Below are 27,839 nucleotides of genomic sequence, written 5' to 3'. Positions count from 1 at the left end.
TGTTAGAGGGGGGATGCAGGCATGGCCACTTGTTGGTGACTAGGGCCTCTGTTATTTCCCTAGCGTCTGCAGTTGTCAAGTTAGGGATGTTGGAGGATGCATTCCAGCTAGCTGCTTTCAGTATTTGTTCTTGACCTGTTGTCTGAGTACATTTAAGTCCTTTTTCTGAGCCTGCTGATGCTGTGAGCCTCAAGTCCTGCAGCAAGGTTCGGGAGTTCACTACCTACAGTGTAAGTGTGCTTTATCCTTTCCTAAACTGATCTGATAGTTTCAACAAGTGCCACTAGTTCTAGTAGTGCATGATTTGGTGAAAAACTGTTTTTACGTTATTCATCTTGTTTCTGACTTCTGCAGACCTCAGTCATATCTTCTTTCAGTCTTTTCTAAACTGAAGAGTCTTGGCGTTAGCGTCTCTGCAGAGAAACAGCTGCTTCATCCCCTCTGTTATTTGCTCTTCCAAGGGCAACAGAAGAGAGGAGACCAGAACTGCACACATCACTCCAAGTATGGGCATAGTAAGGTTTTATACAGCAGCAGAGTAATTCCTTTGTCTTGCTCTCATCTTGTTGCATTCTGGGCTACTGCTGCATATTAAGCTCATTTTTTCCAGAGAACGGTAAGAGTAGAAAAAGACTTAATTGGAAACTACGTTCCCAGCATGTGCTGCTGAGGTTCCTGAAGTCAGGTTGGATGAGACTGGAGCTTTGAGACCTCTGTATTCCTGTTACTCTTCTTTTTAATATGGGTTGGCGATATTTTCATGCTACTACTGGCTGTGTTGTGGGTTTAAAAGATGAGATCTTTGGAGTTTAGACTGTGAGGAGGTGTGTAAGGAGGTGCGTAGCGGTCAGCCAGATGGGCTGGGGACATCCCCCCCCCCCCAAGCATCTTGATTCTGCTGAAGGTGGCAGCAAATGTGTATTATATATCTAAGCAGAAAAATAGCAAAATGACAACTAAAATTGATACTTTTAGCCATTGTCATTATATCACTTCAGTGGGAATAAGCTTGTGGTATCTCACAAAGCCTTCCAATTTCCAGCCGTACTAGCTTTGTCCTTCTTTCAACATGTTTTGTGGTTTCTGAGGACCTGTTGTGACCTCTTTCTAGAGCTTCATAAACATCTTTTTTTTTGGCTGTGCCAATGTCTAGTGTTTTTAGCAAAAAATATTTTTCCTGTATAGGCCAAGTTAAACACAATTACAAGGACAAAAAAACCCAAGGCAGCACAATTTGAATCTGCTTAAAAAGTATGGATGTGACTGGAAGTTGTTAGGAAGCCTAAGTCGGGCAGTGACGTGCTGGAGCGTTAGAAAAGGCTTGTGCTGTCCACTGACGTTACACTGGTGTAGTCTTAGCCTTGGAGAAAGATCTTTAGCTTTTATAACAAACTGCTGGCATTGCAGATGGATTCAAGCCAAAGCTTCAACAGCTTTGGCAAACAGAAATTTTGGAATTGAATTTTGTTTAATTAAAACAAAAACTTTCCTAGGCCATGATATAGGCAGATTTGGTTCTGCTTCTACATTGCCTGTAGCAATCCACGATTCTGCAATCCATAATGCAGGTTAGAGAGAATTGATGTTTTCATTAACTACCCAGACAAGCAATATTGTTCAGCTTCAAACTCAAACAATATGTCAATTCCTAAAAAGGATATACGTTTGTGTCCGGTGTAACCATGCTGAAGAACATTCTTCTAGCAAATATAACCAGTCCTTCACAAAGGAGGCATATTCGTCTGCAAGGGCTCTTAATGGAGGAAGATTTACTGCCAAACACGTTCTTGCGCACGCTTTCTATTCATCTATTCTAGCATGAACCCAAACTTCACTGCATCTCACAAGTACTGTATGTTTAATGCTGTTGCGTTAACTGTATGCTTAGCTTTGTTTTCTAGCACATCTTCATACATTGCTTTGTCTGAAGTGTTTACATGACCTCTGCTAACAACGTGGAGTGTTTCAGTAGTACTTCGTGCATGTTAATCGCAGCTCGCTTGTTTGAGGAAACCAGTGCTGTGTATTCCCCAGGTGAGAGAGAGAAACTGGGCCACAAGGACACAGATCTGCCTGCTCAGCCCATTCCACTGAAATGCAGATATTTACACCACGAGTCCGTAGTAGCTACGAGCTGTGTGTAGCTCATGCTTTAGTGTCAAGATGCAGTCTGCAACGTGGGGGAGCTGTAAGCGCAAGGTAGGAGATTTGCAATAGAGCAGAGGCTGTAACCCAGATTTCTTAATTCCAGGCTGTCGTGGTTTAGCCCCAGCCAGCAACCAAGCACCACACAGCCGCTCGCTCACTCCCCCTCCCCGATGGGATGGGGGAGAGAATCGGAAGAGTAAGAGTGAGAAACACTCCTGGGTTGAGATAAGAACAGTTTAATAATTGAAACAAAGTAAAGTAGTAATGATAATAATAACAATATAATAATGATAAGAATAATATACAAAGCCAGTGATGCACAATGCAGTTGCTCACCACCCACCGACCGATACCCAGCCAGTTCCCGAGCAGCGATTGCTGCTCCCCGGCCAACCCCCCCCCCGCCCAGTTTCTATACTGCCCATGACGTTACATGGTATGGAATAGCCCTTTGGGCAGTTGGGATCAACTATTCTGGCTGTGCCCTCTCCCAGTTTCTTGTGCACCTGGCAGAGCATGGGAAGCTGAAAAGTCCTTGACTGGCATAAGCAGTACTTAGCAACAACTAAAACATCAGCGTGTTATCAACATTCTTCTACTAAACCCAAAACCCAGCACTGTGCCTGCTATAGGAAGAAAATTAACTCTATCCCAGCCACAACCAGGACACAGGCTTATTTTCAAACTCCTGTACTACTGTTCTTACTTTCCAGGTCTTTTTTTTGTGACATTAAAGTGCTTTGCATACAGTACAAATTAAGAAAAATATATATTTTTTTTAAATGTGGTTTAAGGCACAAGTAAGAATGTTTGGGAGTAGAATATTAGTGTAATAACATAAGAAAGCATTCCTGTTTCTGTAGCTACTGTGAAGCATGGAACTTGAAATGCTACAAATACATTTTATGCATTGGAAGAAGCTACGCTGTCAGTGGAATGGAAAGGGGGGTCCTCATCTCTGCGTGTTCTTTGTGCAAGAGGAGAGGTGCACCTGCATCCCCTGTAAAATGTGCAGCTCTTGGTATCTGGGAGTGGGGAGGAGGGTGTGAGGCACCCACGCTGATAATCTGAGGCATAACAAAAGAGGATGTCTTCTCATTTCCATGTGGTATCTGTTATGGGTTTCTGCCACTGCCATCTGAAAGTGAAAAGGACTGTTAAAACTGTGTAAAGTAAAATACATCACTTGTGTACATTGTCTTCTTTTAGGGTGTTGTAGGATATATTTTGGCTGTAATTCCTCTGTCCTCCTTGGTAGATGAGTAAGACAAGTGTGCGTGTGCGCCTGTCCTCCTCTCGTGCCGTGTTCCATATGGTAGTACAGATTTCCTTGCTCACTTGAGTTTTCTTAGCTGCTCTTTCTGGGATCGCGATCCCCTGTGAAAAGGCTTTTTTTCTTTTTTCTTTTTAAAGTTGGAATCCTTGAGTAGGTGGTACAGCCTGTTGTTTTCTTTGAAGGGAAGAAAGAGTAGTGAACTGGAGGTTTTGGGTATGTCTCTGCTGACTTTCTGAGAGAGAGGGAGCATTTCTTGTATGTTTGAGTTAAGTTTTTTGTTTACATTTATTTGAGAAGAGCTTTTGCACTTGAGTTCCTACTAGTTTCCTAATGGTATTGAAGAATTCAGAAAAATCTATCACATACTAACCCTCCTTGTGTCCTGCTTGTTGTCGTTGAAGATACTCCTAAATAAAACATAAGGAAATAGGTTTGTCCCCTTTGTTATTTTTCAATGATGTGCAAGCAGTTCTCGTTTACCTTTTGACTTTTACTTTAGAGGACAAGTGACTGTTATTGCAAGAAAAATTGGTATTTTCTTTCTTACTTGACAGCAGGAGGTACTGGTTTTAGTTTGAATGGACCTCATTGCTTTAACAAATCCAAAGTGAAAGCCATTAACAGTAGCAGAGAGCAGCAGCAGTGTTCAGCAATGGGTTTTTTGTTTCCTTCCAACTATTTGACCTTTTCCACACAAAGAGCTTAAGAAATCCAGAAAAAGCTCAAGAAGTTCTCTTACTTCTGGTGGTGTATTTTTTCAAAGTCTTCAGGGTTGGAAACCATGCTTGTTCCAGTCTCTTGCTATCTTTATACTCTTTCAGTGTAGCATGCATACCATCTTAAGACAGTGCCTCAGTTCATTTCAGAGGCCTAAACTTCTGTGATTTAAATGAAATAATGGTCTCCACATGTTCATGCTCTAGTGGTTGTATTTTTAAAGGCATCTCACTTTCAGCGAGTAGATGCTCCGGATTTCTTTGAAAGTTACGATTGTTTCATGATGTTCAAGCATATCATCCAAAGCAGTCTGTATGCAGTGATTTTTTTTCTTTTAATATCTTTATTTTTTGCTTATTTTTCTCATCATAAGTTCTTCAAAGTGGTTCAGAAATTGTCAGTAGAGCTACAGAATTCATCCCTGCTGGTTCTTAAGGTTGTGGTATACCAGTGTTTAGATCGTAACTACTATAACTGATTCTAAATGATTTTTTTCTTTTTCACCATGAAGTATACAGTTTTCAATGTCTGTATTGCTGATTTAAAACAGACACCTGTATGGACCATAGCTACCCTTCCAAGGGTAAATGAAGAGGAAAATTTAGGATGACTCTTTTGCAGAAAGAAACTTTTTGAGTGCTACCTACTGTAGGAGATAATATGTCTTTTTGCCTACTGCTGTCTCCTGGGTCTTTCTGGTAGTGTGATCAAGTCATTCCAGGTGTGGGCTTCTGGATGCGGTGGCAGGATGGGTCTCGAGGGTTAAGAGGGAGAGGGAGGAGGAGGAGATTGTATTGATTCTTGAGTAAATCTCAGAAATTTGGAATGAAACCAAGAAACTTTTGTCTCCTGTGCCAGTTTCATTAAATTTTCAACAGATTTGTTGGAATCTCAACTTCGATTTTTTTTTTTTTTTTTTTTTTTAAATCATACTGGATGATGTTATTTGGAGGTTAAAATAAATGAGGGGGGAAAGAAGGGCCCATGACACTTCTTTGCTGTACTGGTGTACGTCTGAAAACAGACTTGACTATTGGAAGGCATGGGTAGGCTTTTGGTGGATTTTTCTATGTACTTGTAATATCCCTAGTGTACTTTTGGCAGGTAAGTAGTAGTAACTGCAACACTCCTAACAAATAGTTGCACTGGTCCCTGAGTCTAAAGTAGAATTTCTTCTTTATAGTTCTTTGTAACTAATAAATCAGGATATATTTCATCTGTTATACTGTGCTCATATTAATGATGCTCTGGAAATATGATAACTAATAGATAACTTTTCCTTTTCATAAATCCAGTAGTGTACTAAAAGCTCCGAAGCATCTGAAAATTGGGGAAGTAATAAACCACAATATTTATGGGGTTTTTATTTTCTTGAAGTATATTGTTCTCTACCGAACACCAGGCAGACATGTTTACCAGGAATAAGCTTCATTCAGTCAAGTGTGTAGACTAGTAGGAGTGACTAGTTTGCAGTAGGAAGTGCATTTTTTTTAGGCAAAGGCTTCCTGTCCTTATAGATAATTTCAAAATATCCCTATTTTGGTAATCTTTTTGTCCTTAGGACTTTATCTACCAGTGATGATGTTGAGGACCGAGAGACTGAGAAAGGCCGCCTGGAAGAAGCTTATGAGAAATGTGACCGGGATTTGGATGAACTCATTGTCCAGCACTACACCGAGCTCACCACTGCGATCCGCACATACCAGAGCATCACAGAGCGCATCACGAACTCACGCAATAAGATCAAACAGGTGAAGTTTAGCTCTGCGTGTGTTTCTCTGTTTGCATCCGCTCGATAGCGTGTAGTCTGAGTACAGATCTGTGCAACTTCTCTCTCTTTTCCTTGTGTGCTGTCCTTTTATTGTAGCGTAATGTTGTAAGCTCCCATTTTAACCTTTTATTTCTGCCTCCCTTTTTTTTCCCAGCTTCTCGTCATCATTCTGAACTGAACTAAAAATTGAATTGAGAAAGCACCGTTGCCCGCTAATTCTGAACTAGGCCTGATTTTCAAGTTGCTCTGTGGCATGGCTAGGAGCAAACCGTCCAGTCCCAGTACGGTGGTCACAGGCTATGTCTTGCTAGCAACATGTTTTCCATAGGATCTCTCTCTGTTGTTTGAGAACACGAGTAATTAAAAAGCAAAACTAGAGGTGGATATGAAGCGTAAAGCTTTGCGGTGCCTCCTGTTCATTTATTGTCTGGACGTGTTGCTATCAGGTTTTTGAAGTGTAAGGGCTGCTAAGCTAACACCTTTTCATCTAATCTGTTCATGTTTTGATATGTTGGCCTCCAACCACCTCCTAAATAGTTTGGGTGATTCATCAGCTTGCTTTTCGCTCAGAGAATATGAATTTTGGTACTATTTCCAAACTCAGTTCTGTTGTGTGAATGTACATGAACTCTGTGCGCCCGTATCTTTCTGTATTTTGAGTGCTCACACTTCAGTAGCGTGCCAGTAAATAACTCTGGCACTCTTTGTTGTGGACTTGTTCCATCTGCTCTCTCTCTGCAGCGATAGATTAGTTCTTTGGACTCTTGTCCTATCTTTTACTTCCTGTGTAGTTTGCTATACCTAAACTTTGCAAACTAAGCACCAAATTTATTCAATTTCTTTTTTTTCCTCTGCGGAGGTCTCAGCTTAAAACCTTTCACAGCAGTGCTTTAGGAGCAATAGGCTTTTACCCTTCTGGGGTTATGTACTGACCCTTCTGGCTTTTAAAATTCACTTAGCATTTTCAAAGAAAATGAGACCATTCTGATGCTTTCCAAGGGTACGAGTTCGTTCTAGGATTTATGTACAAAGCTCAGCACTTTGAAAGCAGAGATCAATTGCACTAAATTTGAAATAAACTGTAGCCAGTGGCCTATTTTCACACAGTATACTAAGCTTTGCAGAGGTCAAAACAAACATATAGGGGTGTGACCTTTTGGTCCGCCTAGAAGAATGACTGTAAAGGTGAAGGACCTTTTGATATTTAAGTTTTCTTATTAGTTTTGGTCAATATGTATTGAAGTAGCTTTGACCTAATCTCATGGGAGGCCCCAGATCTGATTTGTCATCAATCTGTATTACACTATCAGACTTCCTTTTGATGTTCTCCTCTTGTGGAAGGTAGATGATCACACAGATATTTACTTGCATTAGGAATTGTGGAAGTGATAGATAGTCCAAATCCCTCTGTATGTCTATATTTTGTAGTCAATACTTGTACGAATTCCTGTTGGGAAGGGTTTAGTTTTGAATCTAGCTTTAGAGGTGTTACCACTGCAAAACTGAATTATAACGTAGAAACAATTTGGCCTACCAAGGGGAGGCTCTTTCTTAAGACTTGCTGTTCATTCCTTCCCCTGCTCCCAAATGTGGATGTAGTTGATCTTCTTTCTTGCAAGGACAGGAGTAGGAATGTCTTGTGAGAGTCCTTCTAGCCCCGCAATTGTTTTGCTGACCCAGTTTGGCTCTGTGTAACACAGTCCACTGCTGATGGTGTGCTAGGTCAGTGAAACATCTTAAATTAAGGTATTGAACAGGGATTAAGTCTGAAATGAACTCTGTACGCATTTTAGTTTGCCTCTGCTTTTGCAGCAAGTTGTGACGCTCTTACGTTAGCTTTTCTGTTGGCTGAGGATTTTTCTGTTACTCTTTTCAGAAAGACATTTCGGAGTGCAACGTTACTGTATGAAATCTTAGTCTCTTCTGACTCTGGAGGCTGTCTTATGTAGCTATTGTTATTAACCTGTTGTCTATATTTTGGTCCATCTATGTGTGTCGCATGTATTTTTTTAAACTGCCTTTAGATGGACAAGGTAGGAGAATGTGCAGCTGAAGTGGGATTTCTGGAGTGTTTTGAAGGCTCATTATTTTAAAAAAAATTGAGGGCCTACTTCTGAGACTCTCTCTTCATGTGTAATTCAGTGAGAGTTCAGCCTGAGAAAAGGTTGGACCCTAAGTATTCATAACTTATCACAAAAACAAGAGTAGTGTGAAAGCAATGTGTGAAGCTGTGTTGCTAATTGCTTCCATATTTTAATATGTATTATTGATTTGCATTATGCAAGGAAAGCTAGGTTATACTGACCTTTCCAGAGGATACTGGGAGAACTTGAAAGCAGGGAATGCAGGCTGCACGTTTGAGCAGAAAGAATGGAGAAGAAAAACCCTTGATGTTTCCCGAATGGGGTAGAATAGTAGAGACCTTGCCATTTAGAGAGGATGGCATGGGGCTCAAAACCAAACTGAATGGCAAACACCGAGGTGTTTCTCTGGGTGATATAATGCCTGTGATAAATAATGGAAATGCTGAATTGAACTGTGTCTTAACTGCTATTTGTTCTGATGACACCATATCTCTTATAAAAAAAAATCGGTATTGCTCGAGGTATTAGGAAAATGGTTGTACTCTTAGATAGTCAGGTTTCAAGAAATGGATACCAAACTCGAAGAAAGGAGGAGATGTGCCAAAAGATTTAATAGGCAGATGGAAAATGTTTACAGCAGAAAAATTAGTAGTGGCTTATTTGCTTTCACTGAAAATTAGATTCTCTCTGTATGCCAAAATACTGAACTGATTTTTGGAAAACGTGCAAATAAGTCTTTGGTCATGCTTAATAGGATCCTGCGTTGTTTCACGTTATGATAGTTCAGTTAAGTTTTCACTAGCGGTAGAAAACTTGTACTAAAAAGCATTTGACTATGAAAACAGTTCCGGTTTGTATGGACTACATGTTTCCTTTCAGCCAAAGGAATAACCAGAAATTTTAAAGAACTTGGATTTGGTTATAGTCTTCTGATATTTTTGGAATTACTAATAAAGTAAATGTGGGAAAGGGCTGATCTGTGTTAGAAGTGCCAGTTACAGGGACAGATTTAATTAATCTTTTGACATGTTGCTTGTAGGTGAAGGAGAATCTGCTATCATGCAAGATGCTGTTGCATTGCAAGCGGGATGAGTTGCGCAAGCTGTGGATTGAAGGCATTGAGCACAAACATGTCCTGAATTTGCTGGACGAGATAGAGAACATCAAGCAAGTGCCTCAGAAGCTGGAACAGTGCATGGCCAGCAAGCACTACCTCAAGGCAACAGACATGCTGGTAAGATGTGGTACCTCCTGGGCCAGTACCCACCAGTCACACACTGGTCAGCTGTCTGTTCATCTGCTCTCTGTGTCATTACTTGCTTTTTTTCCTGCTTAGTTTCTTCTTTTGTCATTCGCTGCTTTCTTGTACTGCCATTTCCATTTGGTTTTGTTTTGATCCTTCTCCCATCCTGTTTGGTTAGCTCTTGTCTTTCAGAGCTGTCTACCTGTTTACTTGTCCTGATCCTGATGCTTTCTGTAACAGTCTAGTTCTTTACCCATTTGATCTGTACATAGGATTTCCTTCTGCTTTTGCGACCTGGTGCTTTAGTTCAAAATTAATTTCCTGGACACCTGCCTGTATCATCTTCTTTCTTCATATCTTATCCATTAGTTCAAAACCATTTTTGTTACGGAAGAACTATCCCGTTTCCCATTTCATCTCCCAGAATGCACTCACAACTCTGGTCATTATTCAGAGGGGAGACTGCCTTTGACTATTTCGGTGTGTTTGCCTCTCATTGTCTTCCTCTAGGTCTTTTACCAGGACTCTTAATCCTTTCTATGTGTTTCCAGCAATTTTTAAATCTTCTTTCTCCCTCCCTTCAAGTGTTTTTCCTTTTTAGTTCCATCTCTTATAAGCATACCTTTCAATTCCAGTCTGGTGGTGGCAGTGGGAGTTTCCTGAACTTTTCTAATAACAATCTTTTTTCTTTTTCTCTTGTTTCTAAACTTAACAAGCACACTTCCTCACTAGGCTTCAGTCCTTTCTTTCCTGGAAGTGTCTTCTACCAGTAATTAAAAACTTTACAAAGGATGTGATCCTTCCCCTTGACTCAGTCCTGACATGTGGAGTGCTGAGTCCAGTTCTGGGCTCTCCAGTACAAGAGAGAGATGGAGTTACTGGATTGAGTCAGTGAAGGATCACAAAGATGGTTAAGGCATGGTTAAAGGACAGGAGCATCTCGCATATAAGGAGAGGCTGAGAGAGCTGGGACTGTTTCACTTAAAGAGAAACCTCAGGGAGATCTTGTCAATGGTTGTAAATGTCTGATGGGAGGCTGCAAGGAAAACAGAGCCAGACTTTTCTCAGTGGTGCCCAGTGACAGGAGAATAGGCAAAGGACACAGATTAAAACATAGGACATTAAGTCTGAATGTAAGAAAACACTTTTTTTTACTGTAAGGATGGTTGAACACTGGAACAGGTTGCCCAGAGAGGTTGAGGAGTTTCCATCCATGGAAAATGTTCAGAACCAGACTGGACGTGGTCCTGGACAACTGGCTCTAGGTGATCATGCTTGAGCAGGGAGGTGGATTAGATGTTCTCTAAAGGTCCTTTCCAACCTTAAGCAGCCTGTGATTCAAAAGTGAAGGCAAAAGAAGTACGTCTGTTCATATCCCTCTTTGTGTTTGCCAGAGAATGCCTTTAAGGAAATCTTTTCATTGCCTGTCTTTGTTACTGTTTTGTTTTTTTTTTTTTCAACTTTACTATCCTTTGTATTGCTCTTAGCTGTGCCTCTTCACTTCTTTTTAATAAGTCATTATTCAATAGGATGAAGAGCTGGAAATCTTAGTGTTGTCACCTCATATTCCTAGAGGCCAGACTTAAACTTTAATTTCCTTCTTTCCTTTTTATCTCATTTTACCTTAAGTAAGATTGTCTAAAACTTACCTTGTTCCCTCTGAAACATTTTCAACAGTTTGACGTCAGTCTCCTTGTCCCTTTCTCTGATGGCGTGTGTAACCCTATCTGGATTTTTGTTGTTGCTGTCACATCCTCTTCTCTGATTTCACTCTGCCGTCACCTTCCTGGTTTATTTTCTGTTGCTCATGTTCTGTTTTCATGCCACACCTGGTGCAATCATCTTTCTATACTCTGGTCACAATTTTTCCTTTCTTCCTTTTTAAAACTATTTTCCAGGAACCCTCTCAATCTTACTCTCCTTAGAGTCTCACTCCTTCTAATATGAACTGTTGTCTTATCTCTTTCCCACTGTATTGTAAGCTGAGGTGGGTAGTGTATACATTTCTGTTGTGTAATGTGGAGTGGAATTTTTATGATACTTTATGAAATGTTTTGTAAAATGTATTAGAATTCTTGAAAACAGATCAACAATGCAATGACGAGGCAGTGTATATGAGAAGAGTGCAGTCAGGTTTGGCCAAAACTTTTGTCAGGTTTCTGATATAGGAAATTGGAGTGTGATGTTCATCTGATTTTCAATTATGAGAGATGAAGAAGTAGATGTAAATTAAGGGCATTCAGTGTAGGGGAAAAACCATGGTATTCAGAGTTAACATCAGTATCAGTTGAAATGTTGGTGTTTTCTTTTACTGATGGACTTGCCAGTTTTCTTGGTTTGGTGTTTGGGTTTTTTTTGTTAAATTCAAAAAAGTTTTTTTCAGAAGGAAATTCCAGACAAGTAATTAATTTCCTATCTGGAATATCAGATAGGAATATCTTCTTCAAAAGAAGAAAAATAACAATACTTAGGATTTATCATACAGTATGCTTTAGAAATGGTTTGCAATACGTGTATTTGTGATATCTTGCTGGTTTGCAATATATTGTGTGTGCAGGGTTTTTTTTGTATGCACACTTACAGGTGTATGTGTGTATGTCTATATGTGTGCGTGTAGGTAAGGTTGCCCAAGGCTATGAGATAGAGCCAATATTAGACCTCACTGAAGTACGGACTTCTGTAGTATACCATGCTGTTTTCTGTTGTTTGTTTGGTTGGTTTTTTTCCAGAATAGAGTATCTTTTCGAAGAAATCAAATGATAATGATATAAAAAGCAGCTGTTAGGGTTTGGTTTTTTTCAATATATCAAGGAACGCAGAGAAACCTCAAGTGAAGATGGAACACACTATTTCAGCCGTTCATTGACACTTGCAATTCTCATTTGAAGTCAAATGTACCTGTAATAAAGAAATAGTAACCTACCTGCCTTTGGAGCTTTTTCATAGACAAAAATTGCTGTAGGCTCATTGGCTTTTGCCATCTTCTAAGACTGCCTCTGTAAGGCTGTGATACTGTAATCACTCACTGGCTGCAGGATAATTCCTTTCTCCTCTTATATGATATGAATATTATGTAAAATAATTACTAAACTGTCAGGGATGCAGAGTGTATATAGATCTCTCTGTCCTTTTGTTTCATTTCTCAAGGTAAACAGATGCTCATGGCATATAAAAGCCCCAAGTGATCTGACAAGGAGCTTGTATCCCTCACATTGAAATTGGAGCACTGATTAATATTGTTGCCTGTAGCCTTGTGATATGTACAGTCAAAATTAGACCTCTGCAGTCGTCGTGTTAGGTTGATGCAAGCACTCTAATGGCATAATTTCTGGTTGCTGCATCACATTTCTGCAGTCTGTTCTTTGTATTCCGCTCACATTAATTGAAGTAATTTTGCCACTGAAGCGTGTTTCAAACCTCTGCATTCAAATTGAAATTTTAATTCCCTTATTGTTTGGAAAAGACGGCCGAAGATGGCTTGTTACAGGTTTCATTATCACTCAAAACTCTCCAGCTGCTGGTTCTAATGTGCAGTGACTGAGTGATGCTGGGAAGAATTGTTAATAAAAGAATGGCAGCTTTTCCCAGTAGTATGAACACAATGCAAAGGTATTTTGTGACAGCTTACATTTGTATGAAGTTAAAAATTTTAAGTGGCAGCTTTTTTGTTTCTGATTCTGTATCCATCTAGAGTAGCACAGATGAGCTTCAAATATCATGTATTCACGTTCTGTGTTCCTTCAGCATCTTGATAATACACACTCCGGTGAGCAGAGCTGGTAGGATCAGGTTTGCTGTTCTGTAATTGCACCTTACATAAGTTGTGTTAAAAGAACCTAGTTCCAACCTCCTTTGAATTGAAGCTTTGGAGAAATTGGGAGGGTCTGGAAGAGATAGAACTCCTGTTTGAGATTAAATACATTTCAGTTATTTTCAATTTCTATATATGCTTTTTTTAAAGTATGAATTGGTATGTTTTTCTTTAAAGGATCTGTTTTTTCACACACTAAATTGCTGAAAGTAATGTTCACTTCTATGTGGCAGTTGAGCGCACACGCACGCATATGTGTGTATTTTCTGTTTAACATAAAAAGGAGGCTGAGGGGAGACCTTATCGCTCTCTACAGCTGCCTGAAAGGAGGGTGTAGTGAGGTGGGTGCCGGTCTCCTTTCCCAAGTAACAAGCGATAGGCCAAGAGGAAATGGCCTCAAGTTGTGCCAGGAGAGGTTTAGATTGGATATTAGGAAAAATTTCTTCACGGAAAGAGTGGTCAGGTGTTGGAACAGGCTGCCCAGGGCAGTGGTTGAGTCCCCATCCCTGGAGGTATTTAAAAGACGTGTAGACGTGGCGCTTAGGTATGTGGTTTAGTGGTGGACTTGGCAGTGTTAGGTCTGCAGTTGGATTTGATGATCTTAAAGGTCTTTTCTAACTTTCATAATTCTAGGATTCTGTGATCAGGTGCTGAGAGGGGAATTCTGATGCATGAAGGAGCTTCCTAACAAAAGGCAGTGGGCAGTCTCCAAAAGGGAGAACAGCAGAGGTGGTGGCAGAGGCAAGTTGGGGTTGGGGGCATAGCTTGCACTTGGCCTGGAAGCACGAGCGTGATTGCTGGAGGGCAGGAATCCAAATTCTTCTCAAAGATATGTTTTAGCTGGGCTACACAACACCATCACCAAGCCAGAACTTGAAGCAGAGGGCACACAGCAGGATGGGCAGCAGTGGTGGGCAAGGACAGAAGGATTCTTGCTTGGAGGAAGCAGTTCCATGTCTAGTCTCTGCCGGCACTGGGCTGTGTATTAAAGGGCAGTGCGCTCTGCCTAGCAGTTACTTAATTAACTCAAGTATCGTAGAGGTCTGTGGTGTTGATCTAATTGTTCTGGCTCTACTGTTGACCCATGAGGTACCCATAGGGAGAAATTAGTATTTTCCATTTGTTTAAATAATCTAAGAGATGAAATGACAGAAGAAATGTTGTTGAATCAAGTAATTAAAGGTCATATCATAATACTTAGGCTACTTTCTTTGCATTTCCTGGCTTTTATGTGTATAGCCTTGCAACTTTAATGAACTAATACCACTTTGTCAAAGTATATAGAGTTCTTAAAAAAACCCCTTTTAATTCCAATAGACCATGAAACACTTACTCTGAACTTGATTTATTAGTGTGGGAGTACAGTTCCTTTGGGGTGGGTTTGTGTCAGGTAACAAAACACCATGAAACTGGAGAAATATATCCATAGGATAGGAGTGAGGATAATTGCTGTTTCGAGTTGAAATTTTTTTTGTTAGGGCGACTAGAAGGGAGACTGAAGGTGGAAAGAAGGAAGTATGGAGCCCTCTGACTAGTCTTCACTGAAGTTTAACTTCACACTTCCTTGTGTTACAGAGCTAGGAACTGATGCGTATTTGTGTTTTACTCATGAGCACATCCTTCTCCTTTAGCCTGCATGTCTTTGTCTCAAGAAACACAAAGCTGAAGTGACAGTAATTTGTTTCTCAAGAAGTAGGCTAGGGAACACTCCAACACCTACTTTTCTTTCTTTTTCAATGTTAAGGACTTCTATTTCAGTTTCCTTATGTCAGGGAAAGAATAATATATGTCTCCTGCTCTGCTTTCTGAAGTGAGTAATAGCATCAGGCTTTTCTCAGAGCTGACTGCTTTCTTGCTGCAAATTTGCATTGTTGCCAGTTTGTTCAGTTTCTAGTCGAGCTAGTGGCTGTTATTGTTGTTGCGTTCAATTAAATGTATGTGGCGTGGCATCCGGCTGTACGGGAGAGGAGACTGGTTTGCAGGTAAATTAGGTCATTTCCAATTGTGCTGATGCCGTGTAGTTAAAGCATACCGAGTTCACCACCGGCATCCTTATGATGCATTAAATGTGTTTTTGCTCAGCTCCGTAGACTGTAAGATCTGTACTGGGTTAATTTTTTTTGAAGAACATTACTGTGTTGTAAAATCTGACCTTTGTATCGGGGACATACCAGTCTAAACTAGAGATGCTGACCAGCTCCATTGTCTGCATGCCAAAGCATTTTACAAAAAAGTGGTTTGGGTTTTTGTTTTAACTGCAGGGCTTTACAACACGACTGGGCTACTTAGTGGGTGAGAACATGGTCAGAAGTTGAAGACGCTTTAATAAGTGGAAATGCTGTGCAAAAATGATCATAAAGCTACTGAGGCAGTCAGAAGGGAGAGGTGGCATAGGAAAAGGAAATAGAGGAGAGACTAACCATGGGTAAGATATTTTGAAGAACAGTGTATGAGGACAAGGAACCTAGCTTACTGTGCGAAGTGGGAGTCAAACAAGGAGCTTGAACTATTGAAGTGTTCTCCCAGGAGCAAAGAGAGGATATAGCTCTGTGTGTGGGTACACGTGCGCATATTTGGCCTCTTCTTGCTCATCCCGTAACGAATGTGTCCCACGCTAAGTGTCCCCTGCCTTTCTATGCACTTCATGTTAATCCTCTACGAAGGCATTTGGAGTGATTAACGTCTTCCCAGAAACCATTGGATGATTGTAGCCTTGGGCACAGTTGTTGAGGAGGGGTTGAATTTTTGTTACTTGAATGTAGCTGCCACCTGTGGCTTTCCTCAGTATAGTACGAGGAGAGCCTTTCAATTAAAAGTGCCATGTAGTGAGCAGACTTCTTAGACTATAAGCAGTCTGGAGTAATGAAATAATAAAAAAATTTGCAGCGCAGTTCTCGATATGCATTTTATTTACTGTCTGCCTTTCAACTGGAACAATGAAAATCAATAAAAACAGTCTTTCATTTTGTTTTTGCATTTCTTATTGCAGAGCTGGGATTCAGGTAGTGCTGTGGAACAGTTTTATATTTTGGAATTAAAGCTGTAAGTGGAAATAAGAGACTCACTGGTTTGAGATTCTACAGAAATGCTTTCATTACAAAATTTAAATTTTGGCCCTGCTTGAAATTCTCTCTCTTCTGGATTACAAAAATAGTAATATTTTCCCAAGACTTTTACCTTGAAGTCTTTCCCCAGCTAACATTGTGTCTTGTCATTGCTGACCTTATTGATTACAAAGCAGCCTTTCAGAAAACAGAATTGAGAAGCTGACATCTCAAGGGTTGTATCTCATTTCAGATTACCTGCTGAGGTGTATAAGTGTTTATGCTTAAAGGAACTGTTTTCTATTAGTTTTTAGCGGTTTCTGTTAGCTGTATGGTTGAGGTACAGGTGAGAAAGAAGGCAGCTTTGTTTTTATTAAGTTGATGTATGCATAGGATATGTTCTAGTGATTCACACATAAGCATGGAAATCATGAGCTTTCTTCTGTCTGCTGCTCTTTCATTTAAAATACTGTACTTTTACTCAGATGCTAGGATTTATTAGTATTTGTCTGCCTTCAAGGAGCATTGTAAAGCTTAAGCAATTAAGTTTGGTAGAATACTTCTAAATTCCTTCTGTGAGAACCATTGGTGCTACCTATTAGAACATTTTTCACCTCTTTTCTGTATCTTTTTTTTCTTTTTAAATTCTGTTTTCTGATCTTTCTTTTTGTTTAAATAAACGTGCTAGGCTAGGTTTAAAGACATTGGAAAGTGGAGGGTTTCTTTCCCTTTGAAACATCTTATCATTTTTTTTCCCTTAGTATACTTATCAATAACTTTATCTCATTCTTTTTATCCTGTAATTTCCATTATCTGAGGCAGTCTATTGCATTAAACTGTTAGTGCCTAATACAGCTTCATTTGCATTGACACGTGCTTGACCTCAGCCTTTCTGCTCTTAGTTAATGCACCGACAAGCACTGATATCTCTCTGGAGTATTATCGTGTGGCTGTTAGCTCTACTAATAACAACCATTCATTTAAGCTGATGAAAGTTTATTAAATAAGAAAACATGCTGTAATGAAGGTGGAGAAGAGGTATCAAGCATCTTTTTTATGGTGAAAGTAAGCTGCAGCTACGTGACAGACACTGCCCTCAATGAAAGGGAGAGGCATCTGTAACATTACGATGTATGCTTTTGGGAATGGGCATTTTTGAACATTAAATTTAATCCTTCCTGATTATAGTGTAGCTGCAGTGATGAGAAGTTCGTTGCTGAAGGCAATCGCTCCTGCCATTTAATGATGCATCCTTTCTTGGGAGTGCTCTCCTAACAGCTCGAGTGTGGTGTGGCTTAGTTTACATTTGCTTCCTTTTTAACTCATGAACTTGATAGTATTTCATAGCTGCAGGTTAATATGTATTTTGCCATTGATGGTGTTTGTAATTTTTATTATTAAGGTATGTTATGGACTTTATTCTGTGAGACAATTACACTTTTATCACTTTACCTTTGAATACAGCGCATGTTGTTCCAGTAATCACTGGTCTTTCCATGAATTCTTTTTTTAAACTCTGAATTGTACAGCCATAATTCTGCCGATAGTAAAATACTGGAACAAACACCAAGAGAAATTGTTGAAGATAGATTGGGTTATGGGACAATATAAAATAATCTAGATAAATCTGATTGCATTTATAAAATGCAACTTTAAAGCTAGAGAACGGTGGGTGAAAAGATGTCATAGATTTAGTTTAGTAAAGCATTTAAAACGTTTGGGTTGGTTTTAGCCCAGAAGTTTCCCACTGAAGTAAACTGATTTATGTCTGGTAAAGTTGGCATAAAGCTACCGAGTAACTTTCAGAATGGTTTGGTAGAAGGTCACGTAGACCTAGAGGAAGACTTACGCTGAATGGCTCATAAATGAAGATGTATGCATAAGTGTGCCTGGTGGAGAAGGAGGCAATGGTTCTCTTACACTGTAGTTTAATATTACCTTTTGTGAGTTTATGAATTCTGTGATTAAAAAAAGTTAGTAAATTAATAGGTGAAGAGCTAATTGAAAGGCGTTAAAGATTCCTTTAACAACAGAGAGATGGGACACAGGGAATGTAAAAGACTTGAAATGTCATCTTGAAGACAGCAAGAGAATCAATTTGGGAAACTGCAGGTTTGCATTAAAAGGAAAATCGTGATGTTTTACCTCAATGCATTAGGACCCCATTGTTCTAGATGTCATTCATATAGACAGAAGACTCGGGACAGAGATAAAACCCACTTTTCTTAATGGCAATTAATGTTAAATGAGGATGCATTAAATCAGAGACAAAAAAGTATGGAAATGATAAGTGGAAGGAAAAGCCTTTTTTATTTTTTTTGCTGCCTTCACAATAGCTACCACTGTATTGGCAGTCCATGACAGTGCTCCAGTGAGATTTAATATAGATGTCTGTACAGGCTCAGGCCAAAGGTGGTCTTAGGCCAGGACGGTGTCTGATGCAGAGGATGCTTAGAACGGAGAGTGAGGACAAGAGCAAGCAATAGCAATCCTTTCCCAAAACACTCCGTGAGCTTCCAGCACTTGGCAGCATGCAGCTTTTGACAGAAAAGCTGGTGTCTTTTGTGTTGAATAGCACTCAGTAGCTGTTTCTCCCTTGAATTTGTCCCTGTCACTTTTTGCACCGATTTAAACTTCTGGCTTCAATGCTGTCCTTTGGCAATGAGTTCTGTAGCTGAGCTGTCTGACGTGCTTCTTGTAGATGGTACTGAATCTTTGGTTTGCTAACTTCATCTTATTGCCCAGGAGCTCCTGAGGATTTGAGGCACACAACTATCACGGGTACTGGGGCAGTACATGTCTCATTTCCATCGAGTTGTTACTCCAGTGGAAAAAGTCTCAGGCAGTTCTGTGGTGCCAATATATACTCTGACTTTCCCATTTCAGGGAAGTCATTTGACCGTACTGTTGTTGAAATTGCTCATGTGTTGTGTTAAAGTCCAAGTGAGCAGTTGGATAATCCTCTCTTGTGGTTTTTAGCCACTCTGTTCCTTGAGCACTGCTTTCGGTTTCAGCACTTTATTACTAGAAAGACATTGATGAATTACAGCGAGTGGAGGAGGAAGTAGAATGATTGATGGCTGACAGGACTAAGGCAAATTAGAAAGAATTAAATTTATGTGGCTGGAGTAAAGGACAGCAAGTGAGGAACATAATTTTATAAATATTTTAAAGTTTGTAGAGGAAAACAGTAAGTTAGGTTGGGTCATTGCCATTTAAACACGTAAGAAAAATAAAGGACATTTGCGCTTTGTGTTAATGTGTTTGTAACAGGTTTGCTTTGATGTTTTCATGAAGTAGGAGCAATAGTCTTATCAGCAAGAGATATAAAAGTAACTTTTGTAAAATATAACATGATTAAGGCAGTACTGTAGTGGTAGGGAAATGGCTGTGTCATCTAATAGACCTCCTCCATACTTATAACTGATAACGTTAAAATTTCTTTTTAGGGGAAAAGAAAGAAAAAAGAAAAAAGGTAAGACTGGATGGGATGATTGATTTAGAAAGCAAAATTATGGAGTTCAGCTTGCTGGAATTTGATTCTCTGGCAAACACTCTTCTGCTGTGTTAAGGCGTTAAAAAAGAATTGTGTTACTCCTTAGCCTTCCTATATACTTTCTTGTGTTGGGCACTATGCCATATGCTGGCTCCTTGTTGCCTCCTTTTGTAGAAGCGGTTGCATTTCAGTAATGTTGATGACTGTGCTGGTGGGAATCTTAATAATAAGGTGCTATGTTTAAGAGCAAATAAACCCCCCAAACAAAAAGCAACCCTTTTACCCTGTTCCTGTATGTGCATTTTCCCTGTCCTTCCCCCATCAAATCAGCTGACACTGACTGCTTGTCTCAGGATGGGCTGTTTGCCTGCAACCTGAGCACTTTTTTGTGTGTGTGTGTAGCTCAGAATCTTTCCAACTAATCTTTCCAACTTCTCCCCCTTTCTGCTTCAGTCATCTGCATCAGTCTCCCCCTTTCTGCATCATTTGTTCAGCAAATACTTTTATCTCAAGAAGAGGAGTGACCTCAGCTATTTCCAAAATATTGCAAAGGAGTCACCTTTAGTCCTCGGTCTTTTATAGCTCTTTGTTTGCTTTTAGCTTGTTAATTCTTACAAGGCTGTTTAAAGGTGAACAAAATTGGTAGCAATTTCTTCCATCATCTTAATATCGAGTATGTTAATCAACACTCGGTACTGTTCATCATCAGTGTTTTACAGCTACTCATTAATCCTCTCATCCTGTGTACCTTTTCTCCTTTTCCTGTTTTTAAGGGGAAGGAGGCAGCGATAGTCAGGAATAGCTATCTTTGATCCGTGTGCTTTTCATATTTTCCATGCTTTTTAGCTAAAGGCTTCCTGCTTTGGGACCATCTGGGTGTTCTTTTAAGTTCAGGGTCATCTTAGCTCATGTTCACTGGTTTGTCTTGATATCAGTTCACACTATGCTGTACGCTGGCCCGTGGTAGTTTGGTAGCAGACAATTCCCAAACTTTGGATTTCTTAAGTACGGCTTGTGTGAAAGTTTTCTATATGTCCCATTATTCGGATGTCCCACCCTCAAAGGCAGTAACGTTTCAGCTTCACCTTGATTCACCTTGCACCAAAACAGTGAACAAATTTGCAGATGAAATACAGGCTTACTTGATAAGACTTACGTCAAGCTTCTAATTAAAAAATATAAATGCAGTTTAAAAGCAGGCTTAATCAGTTATTCATTACATGTTTCCAGCAGTGGAGGCTCAAAGCATTCAGCAGCTTTCTGGATGTTAGCCCCTTCCATAAGGATGATGAAGGTACTGGAACATCTGTCCTATGAGGAAAGGCTGAGAGAGCTGGGACTGCTCAGCCTGGAGAAGAGAAGGCTCAAGAGGGGTCTTACCAATGTGTGTAAATAGCTGAAGGGAGGGTGCAAAGAAGATGGAGCCCGGCTCTGTTCAGTGGTGCCCAGTGAGAGGACCAGAGGCAATGGGTGCAAACCGAAACGTGGGAGGTTCCTTCCGAACATCAGGAAAGGCTTTTTTGCTGTGAGGGTGACCGAGTGTGGGCACAGGTTGCCCAGGGAGGTTGTGGCACCTCTGTCCTTGGAGATACTTAGAAGCCATCTGGACACGGTCCTGGGCAACCGGCCCTGGGTGGCCCTGCTTGAGCAGGGAGGTTGGACCAGATGGCCTCCGGAGGCCCCTTCCAACTCCAACCATTTTGTGTGATTTGATCTCCATCATCCATGGAAAACATGGGAATTTTGCAGGCAAAACAGCTTCAACTTTGGGAACTCTTGCTTAATTTATTGCTAGTTAACACAAACTTCTGTTTAGTGATTTGGGTTTTGAGGTGGGGAAAAACAGAACACAAGTCAAAAAACACTTAAGTAAACATGTTTTCTCACTCTCCTCCAGGTGCAATTTAAGTCCAACACCTTTACTCCCCTCCCTTTTCTCAACTTCTTTTTTTCCATGGCTTATGCTCAATCTGTCGCAGTTCCTCAGATGAGACGATGGGTGGCACAGAAAGTTGGGGTCATCTGTAAGGGTTTTTCTGCTACTCTGCTTCTTACTGGCTTCCACTGCAGCACTCTGGTTCTTCAGGTTTTCCTCTGCTACACTTTTCCTTAGAGTGCCTGCTCCCACGTGGTTCACCCGCAAACTGCAGTGCCTTTGAAGGGTGTCCCTGAGCCAGCATGGGTCACCCCCATGCCACAGTCCCTGAGTGGTCCCCCTCCAAGAGTGTGTCTCCAGCTGCTTGCAGTTGCTGGCTTCTTTAAATATGTTGGAACAGGGGTGCCACGTGCCACCCCAAACCAAAATGACCCACTGGGAACTTCCTTGTCGCATGTAACTCAGGATCCTTTAGGTACATTTGTGGTGGTGGAAGGTTGGAAGATCAGTTCTCTAATGCATCATCTGTTCTTAAATTTATCATGTGTTAAATTCTTTGACTAGAGACCATCATTTGTAGGTATTCTGCCTTTTTGCCCGGTGTGAAATCCCAACAGCTGGAGTGTGTGTACTTTCCTGTTTCTTAAACAAACTTTTCAGGTTAGATCCTTATCTCGCACAGGTCAGGTGTAAATTGAATTCAGTGAACTGCTTGTTTAGATCTGGCTACATTTAAGCCATTTTTTAGTCATTTTCCTTTCCTGTACCTTTTGAAAGCGAGTTCCTTGTAAAAGCAGTAGATCAATTCTCCTCCTTTTAAATGTCAGCATTGTCTTTATTCATCCAGCAAGGCAGCTGAAACCTTCTAGGTTGCTGCTATTTATTTGCTGTTTTATTCAGAGGGTTCAGCTTTTTTCCTTTTGTCATACTGTGTTTGTGTATGACTTGACTTTTTTTTCCTTCAAATTGTGACCTACCGCATTGTTTTCTTTTAACCTTTCTCAATTGTTTGTTCATGTTTTCATATCTGTTGTCTGAACTCAGAATAGGCTGCTATCCCAGACAGAAAGCATTTAGTTTTCTAGTTTGAACAACCATTATTCTGTTTTTTTTTTTTTTCCCCCCTGAAGAAGCACCTAGCTGAGGGCTTTCATTTTATCTCTGCTCATAGACTTCCAGGATTGTGGAGGTCTAGAATTTTAAAAAAAAAAAAGTTCCTCTCTTTTCACATCTATTTTACAATGCTTTTTTGTAAACTAAAATACTGTTTAAAAACCTTTTAAGGGAATGTGTAGGTTTAACTGCAAGCAGATTGGAAAACTTTAGCCGAAGTCAGGAAAGAAGGAAGAATTTTAACAACTATCTTGCTAGTACTTGTGTTTTACAAGAATCTAGAACCTTAAATTAAAACCTTCCAAATTGGATGTTATGATACACAAATGTTTAGTTACATTTTCTTTTTAAGGCAATTAAGCACTACTATAAAATGACTGTGACCTTTAAACAAGCTGCATAATGGTTCTGGTGCCACAGTTATTTTTGTATAAACTTGCAATTTTTAGCTCATACAAAGCAGAGCTCTTTTTTCAGGCTTATTTCTTTGATCCTTATTTTCTAAAGGGTCACTACTTATTATTGTGGGTAATAAGAAGTGCAATAATAAGTAGATAAGTAGATTTTAGCATCTGAAATAACTATCAGATTATCTAAATTCTATGTAATCCAGGCCAATATTTTTATTATTATTTGACTAAATGCAGTTATTTTGTATTTATTTAAGTATGGCTTTCAATGGGAGAGACAGGCATCTTTTGGAGTTTAAAAAAAAAGAAAAGAAAAAAGGTGGTGGGGGTGATTACCTACCATTTCTTTTGGTACTATTTTCTTGTGGTAAATCAGCTTTTTGAAGAATAACAAGATGTTTGCCTGTTGTTTCACCTTCCAGCTGTTTTCTCTTGCTGTAGGTCCTCTCTGCAGCCCAACCCCTGCCAAAAGAAAAATGTTGGGAAGCTCTCTTACCTATAATTATCTTTGTGTCCAGGTACTCAAACACAATGCCATTACCTACCCCCAACCTCCCACCCTCAGAAAAAAAAAGAATCACTTATTTCCATTTAGCTAAACCAGGCGGGTGTAAGAAAGAGGCTTGAAGGGCCCTCAGGTGCTTTTTCTGGACCCTTGAACCATGTTCTCTTCTGTACATCTAATTTTCAGGTTCTCTGAAAAAGGCTGCTATTCCATTATCAGTCTTAACCAGAGACTTGTAGTGATAACTCTTCCCCTCTATGTATAATTCTACATCTATTAGTCCTTTTGTTAGTATGAATAGCACACAGTAGGTAATAGGAGTATTAAAAACCAGGTAACTACTTGGGAAATCTAGTCTAAGCTAAGGGGAGAAAATCTAATTAGATGTGATACCGTTGCATGTTTTATGGCATCTTTAATCTTCATTATCCAACACGCTTAGCACAGCGAGGCTAAGGAGCAAAAAGCAGGGGTGGTGTGCAAATTGCACCCTCAGCTCGGTGCATGTGCAGGGTGGCAATCGCAGGGAAGACAAAGTTCGGTTCCCTTGCAGACCTTTTGGATAACACAGTATTGTGCCGAATCACGCAGTGTCCCGATCCTGTGTTTGCAGGGTCGTAGCCCGCAGATCAAGGCAAGTGACTATGCACTTGTGGGGCTGCATCTGGAGTACCACGTCCAGTTTTGGGGGCCCCTCTACAAGAAAGGTACATACCTGTTCTTGCATGGAGAGGGAACATCGGGGGGTGAGGCCAGCGGAGAGCCCCCAGCGTGGTGGGGGTTGGAAGCACACAACGTGTAAGATGCTGCTGCAGTAATTGGATGTGTTCAGCCTGCAGAAAAGAGTCTTTTGCTGTCTGTGACCATCTAAAAGAATTAAGAGGGAAAAATGGAGCCAGGCTCCTCTCAGAAGTGCACAGGAAACAAACGAGAGGCAACCATCAACAATTTCTGTGGGAGAAGCTGGCTGGACATAAGGAGAAAGTTCTTCCCCATGAGAAGGGGTAAACACCAGGAGCAAGAGACCAGAGAGACTGTGAACCTCCACGCTTGCAGATTTTTGAACCTTGACTGGAGGCCTGAGCAGCCTGATCTAACATTGAGTTAGCCCTGCTTTGAGCAGGCTGTTGGACTGGAAACCTCGGGAGGTCCCTTCCAAGCTGGATCGCTCTGTTATTCTAGCAGTGCTATGAATACCGATTCCTGACTTCCAGAATTCTTTGACTTGCTCTGACAGAAAATGCTGAAGTCTGTGCTTGCTGTTGTTACACATCGGTGTTTATTCAGTGACCGTGGCATGCTTCTGAGCTACCACACTTATTTCTCATCCTAGTATACGGGGATTGCGCAGTTGCGCATTTGAGATCGCTCTTTGGTAGGTGTGGATAGCCTTTGGCCTCACCGCTGTCCTTAATGGCAAGTGCATATTGGATGGCTCAAATGCCTTTTAATTTTGATGTACAATGAGCTCTGTAAAGTCGAGATGAATGTGGTGGAAGATAGCAACCAGGGAAGCTGGGTCGTTCTAGCAGTGGGCAAGAGGATGGCTTACACAACTTCTCTAAATGTAGAGTTGTCTAATTTCCCAGCACTGCTGCTTCTGAAGTGAGTGTTCAAAACACTGCTGGTGAACTGAAAAAAATCCCAAACTGGCTATAACATACTGAAAATATTAAAACCGATATGGAAATGTTTTAGCTTGTAAGGTTTTTCTATTCTTAATTGTTCAAAGTAATAAAATTAAAATCCTAATAAATGATACAAATAATTAGAAGTGAAGGGCTTCTGTCTGAGGACTCCAGATAACTTTGTAATAAATGAGTGGAAAAATAATAGATACAATTTAAATACAAAATCCCTATTTTTTTTTTTAAGTTTAGCATTCAAAATGGAGGGAGACAGTTGCCTTTTAGAATGTGAAAAGATTATGATGTTTGGGAATGGTGCTAGCAATATAAATACATTCAACCCCCAACGCTTAGGTTTCTTTCTAGAATGCATATTTTTCTTGATCTTTATACCATAAGTAGAGGAGCAGCATCCACAATAAAAAATAGAAATCCAAAAATAAGGGGTTTTTCCTCTTAAATTAAGGTTCTGTAACTGGAGGAATCACTGCTAACTTGAGGAACAGCAATACTTTCTTGCAGAGTAGTATTTGTGTTGTACTCTGACCTGTTACTGCTTTGTGCAGCCTGTCTCCCACTCATCTAGCTCCTTTTGCATATCAGGGTTTGAAATGAGAAAAGGTTAAGAACAACTAGTTGAAATGATACACCCAAGTTGAGTGATGAGGTGATGACACAACAGTAAATAAATCTCTATGATCTTCAAAGTTGAACGTATTTTTATCATACATTTTGGGTCTCTTGCATAATACAAGTGATGGTGTGTTACTAGCTGAGTGGGGGCATAAAATTCTGGTCTTGATCTAAACTTTGCCAATGATAGACATAGTCCCTGTTGTGAATTCAATTAAAAAAGTCTTATTTTTTTCTAGCCTTGCTCTCAGCAATCACCCTATTTTTCTTGGCCGCACGTGGCGTTGGCTGTGTTCTCAGCTGACACACTGTGGTGATTTTCCAAGTCCCCTTGTAACCTTACTGTTTCTCAAGATAGTTGACCATGTTGTTAACATGGCCCAGATGGATACTTGGATTTTAAATAAAGCCAATTGTAAACTACTTGTGCTTGTGTTTCCGAGTAGTCGACAGAGCTGTTGTCATTATTACTGCTCTTCCTATTCACTTTCTGCTTCCCCTTCTCCATCCATCTCTGTAGCTCTTAATCTCCCTGCTTCTGGAGAGCAAAGCCTTTGTGATGACAGTGTGGTTATTTGCTGAAAATGAGTTTTAAGGACTGATCTTTCCCAGGATAGTAGGGTGAAACACAAGCTTGTCAAGGTTTTTCTTCTAACAGCTCTATTGTTAGATCTATCTGTAGTGTATTTTTAATGTTGTGCATTCTTTGTAGACATCTTTGCATTATTTTAGTTGCTTATGCTACTGTTCTGTGGTGTGTTATCGAGCACACAAATTAGATGAATGTTTTAATCTCATATTTTGTATTCTGAGATGTAATCTAGGGTGCTGCTTCATAGCTTGCTTGTTGCCGGGGCTTAAATCATCTTTCTGTAAGTAAAACTACAGAAGGGAAAATTTTTGGTTTCTTTTTTAACATAATGTCTATACTTGTTTCTACCTAAACCGATTGGAGACTTCACCTTGACTTCCATCAACTTGGACTGAGCCCCTAGCTACTTTCTAGACCCAAACTGTTCTGAACATGAAAGCTTTTCTCTTGCGCTCTGTCTTGATAATTGGTGGTAATGGGAAATGAAATATCAGAAAAGCAAACAGTAGTTAAGTGAGGCTTTACTGGAGCGGGGCTGCCTTAAGTGCTTTAAGTTAAAAGGCTCCAAGTGTGCGTAATGTTGGAACTTGCCTGTGTTATTTACCTGAAGAGTTCAATCACTGGGAAAGTGGCATTTATCAAGGATGTAAATTCCAGCTTGTCTGACTGCAAATATGAAGTGTCAGAAAGGCCATCAAAAAAACCACCGGACAAACCCCGCCAAAAAGAAAAGCAGCTTTTTCCAGAAGAAGAAAGTTCAGTGCATAACAGCACGGGGGTTTGGGGGTTGTTGTGTGGGGTTTTCTTTTTTTGTTTTTAAGTACAATAAACGATTGGCTGTTCTATTTGTTTCTCAAGAGACACGTTGGAGAGCTGTGTGTTGGTCTTAATTAGTTTTGAGAATAACTTTTTAGGAACTGGGAAGATAAAAATAGAACCAAATGATCTGAGATGAAAGCTTTAAATTCTTGTTGCTTGTGTTTTAGGTAATACTTTTCCTGGATGCCTCGGAACCTTTCTAATGTCATTTTCCTGCTTGCTTTCAGTTCTTCCCTCACTGCATTTTCATCTCTCAGCTTCTCAGTTTGACAAATGTTGTTCCTGATCTTGTTCTTGCTTTGGTGAAATTGCTGACAGCTTTCAGGGCAGTGATGAATGCCTGTAACTCCCCTGAAGTGACTGGGGGGATTAAAGCGCCTTTGGAATTGGGAAATTTGGGGTACATCTCTACCAGCCAAAGGAAGAAGATAAAAATTAGCACTTATGCTTCTGCCAAAGGTTTCTAAGCTGTGTCTGCATGCCTGCTGAGCCTTCTCTCTTTGTACGTACTCTGGCACGTCAGCTCTTTGGGGAGAAGCAAATTTGGTTTTTTGCTTCATCTGTGGCGTGGCTTTGTGATGTGTTATGGCCAAACTTCCGTAACTGTTCACAAATAGATAGTGGGAAGAAAGAGGATGGAATAGTGCTTTGTGTCAAGTGACAGGAACCCCGT

At 40.2% G+C, this 27,839-nt stretch overlaps 1 protein-coding gene across 1 annotated transcript in view; it reads left to right on the top strand.

Moving 5' to 3' along the window:
- Positions 1 to 27,839, top strand: part of EXOC4 (exocyst complex component 4) — a 421,646-nt gene that overhangs the window by 16,293 nt on the left and 377,514 nt on the right. The window contains exons 2-3 of the mRNA XM_075720228.1: positions 5,703 to 5,892; positions 9,036 to 9,230. Coding sequence (XP_075576343.1) covers positions 5,703 to 5,892; positions 9,036 to 9,230 — 385 coding nt within the window. The remainder of the gene's footprint in view (positions 1 to 5,702; positions 5,893 to 9,035; positions 9,231 to 27,839) is intronic.

This window comes from Pelecanus crispus, chromosome 1 (genome assembly GCF_030463565.1).
Source record: "Pelecanus crispus isolate bPelCri1 chromosome 1, bPelCri1.pri, whole genome shotgun sequence".
NCBI lineage: Eukaryota > Metazoa > Chordata > Aves > Pelecaniformes > Pelecanidae > Pelecanus > Pelecanus crispus.
This window is presented reverse-complemented; position numbering and strand designations above follow the sequence as displayed.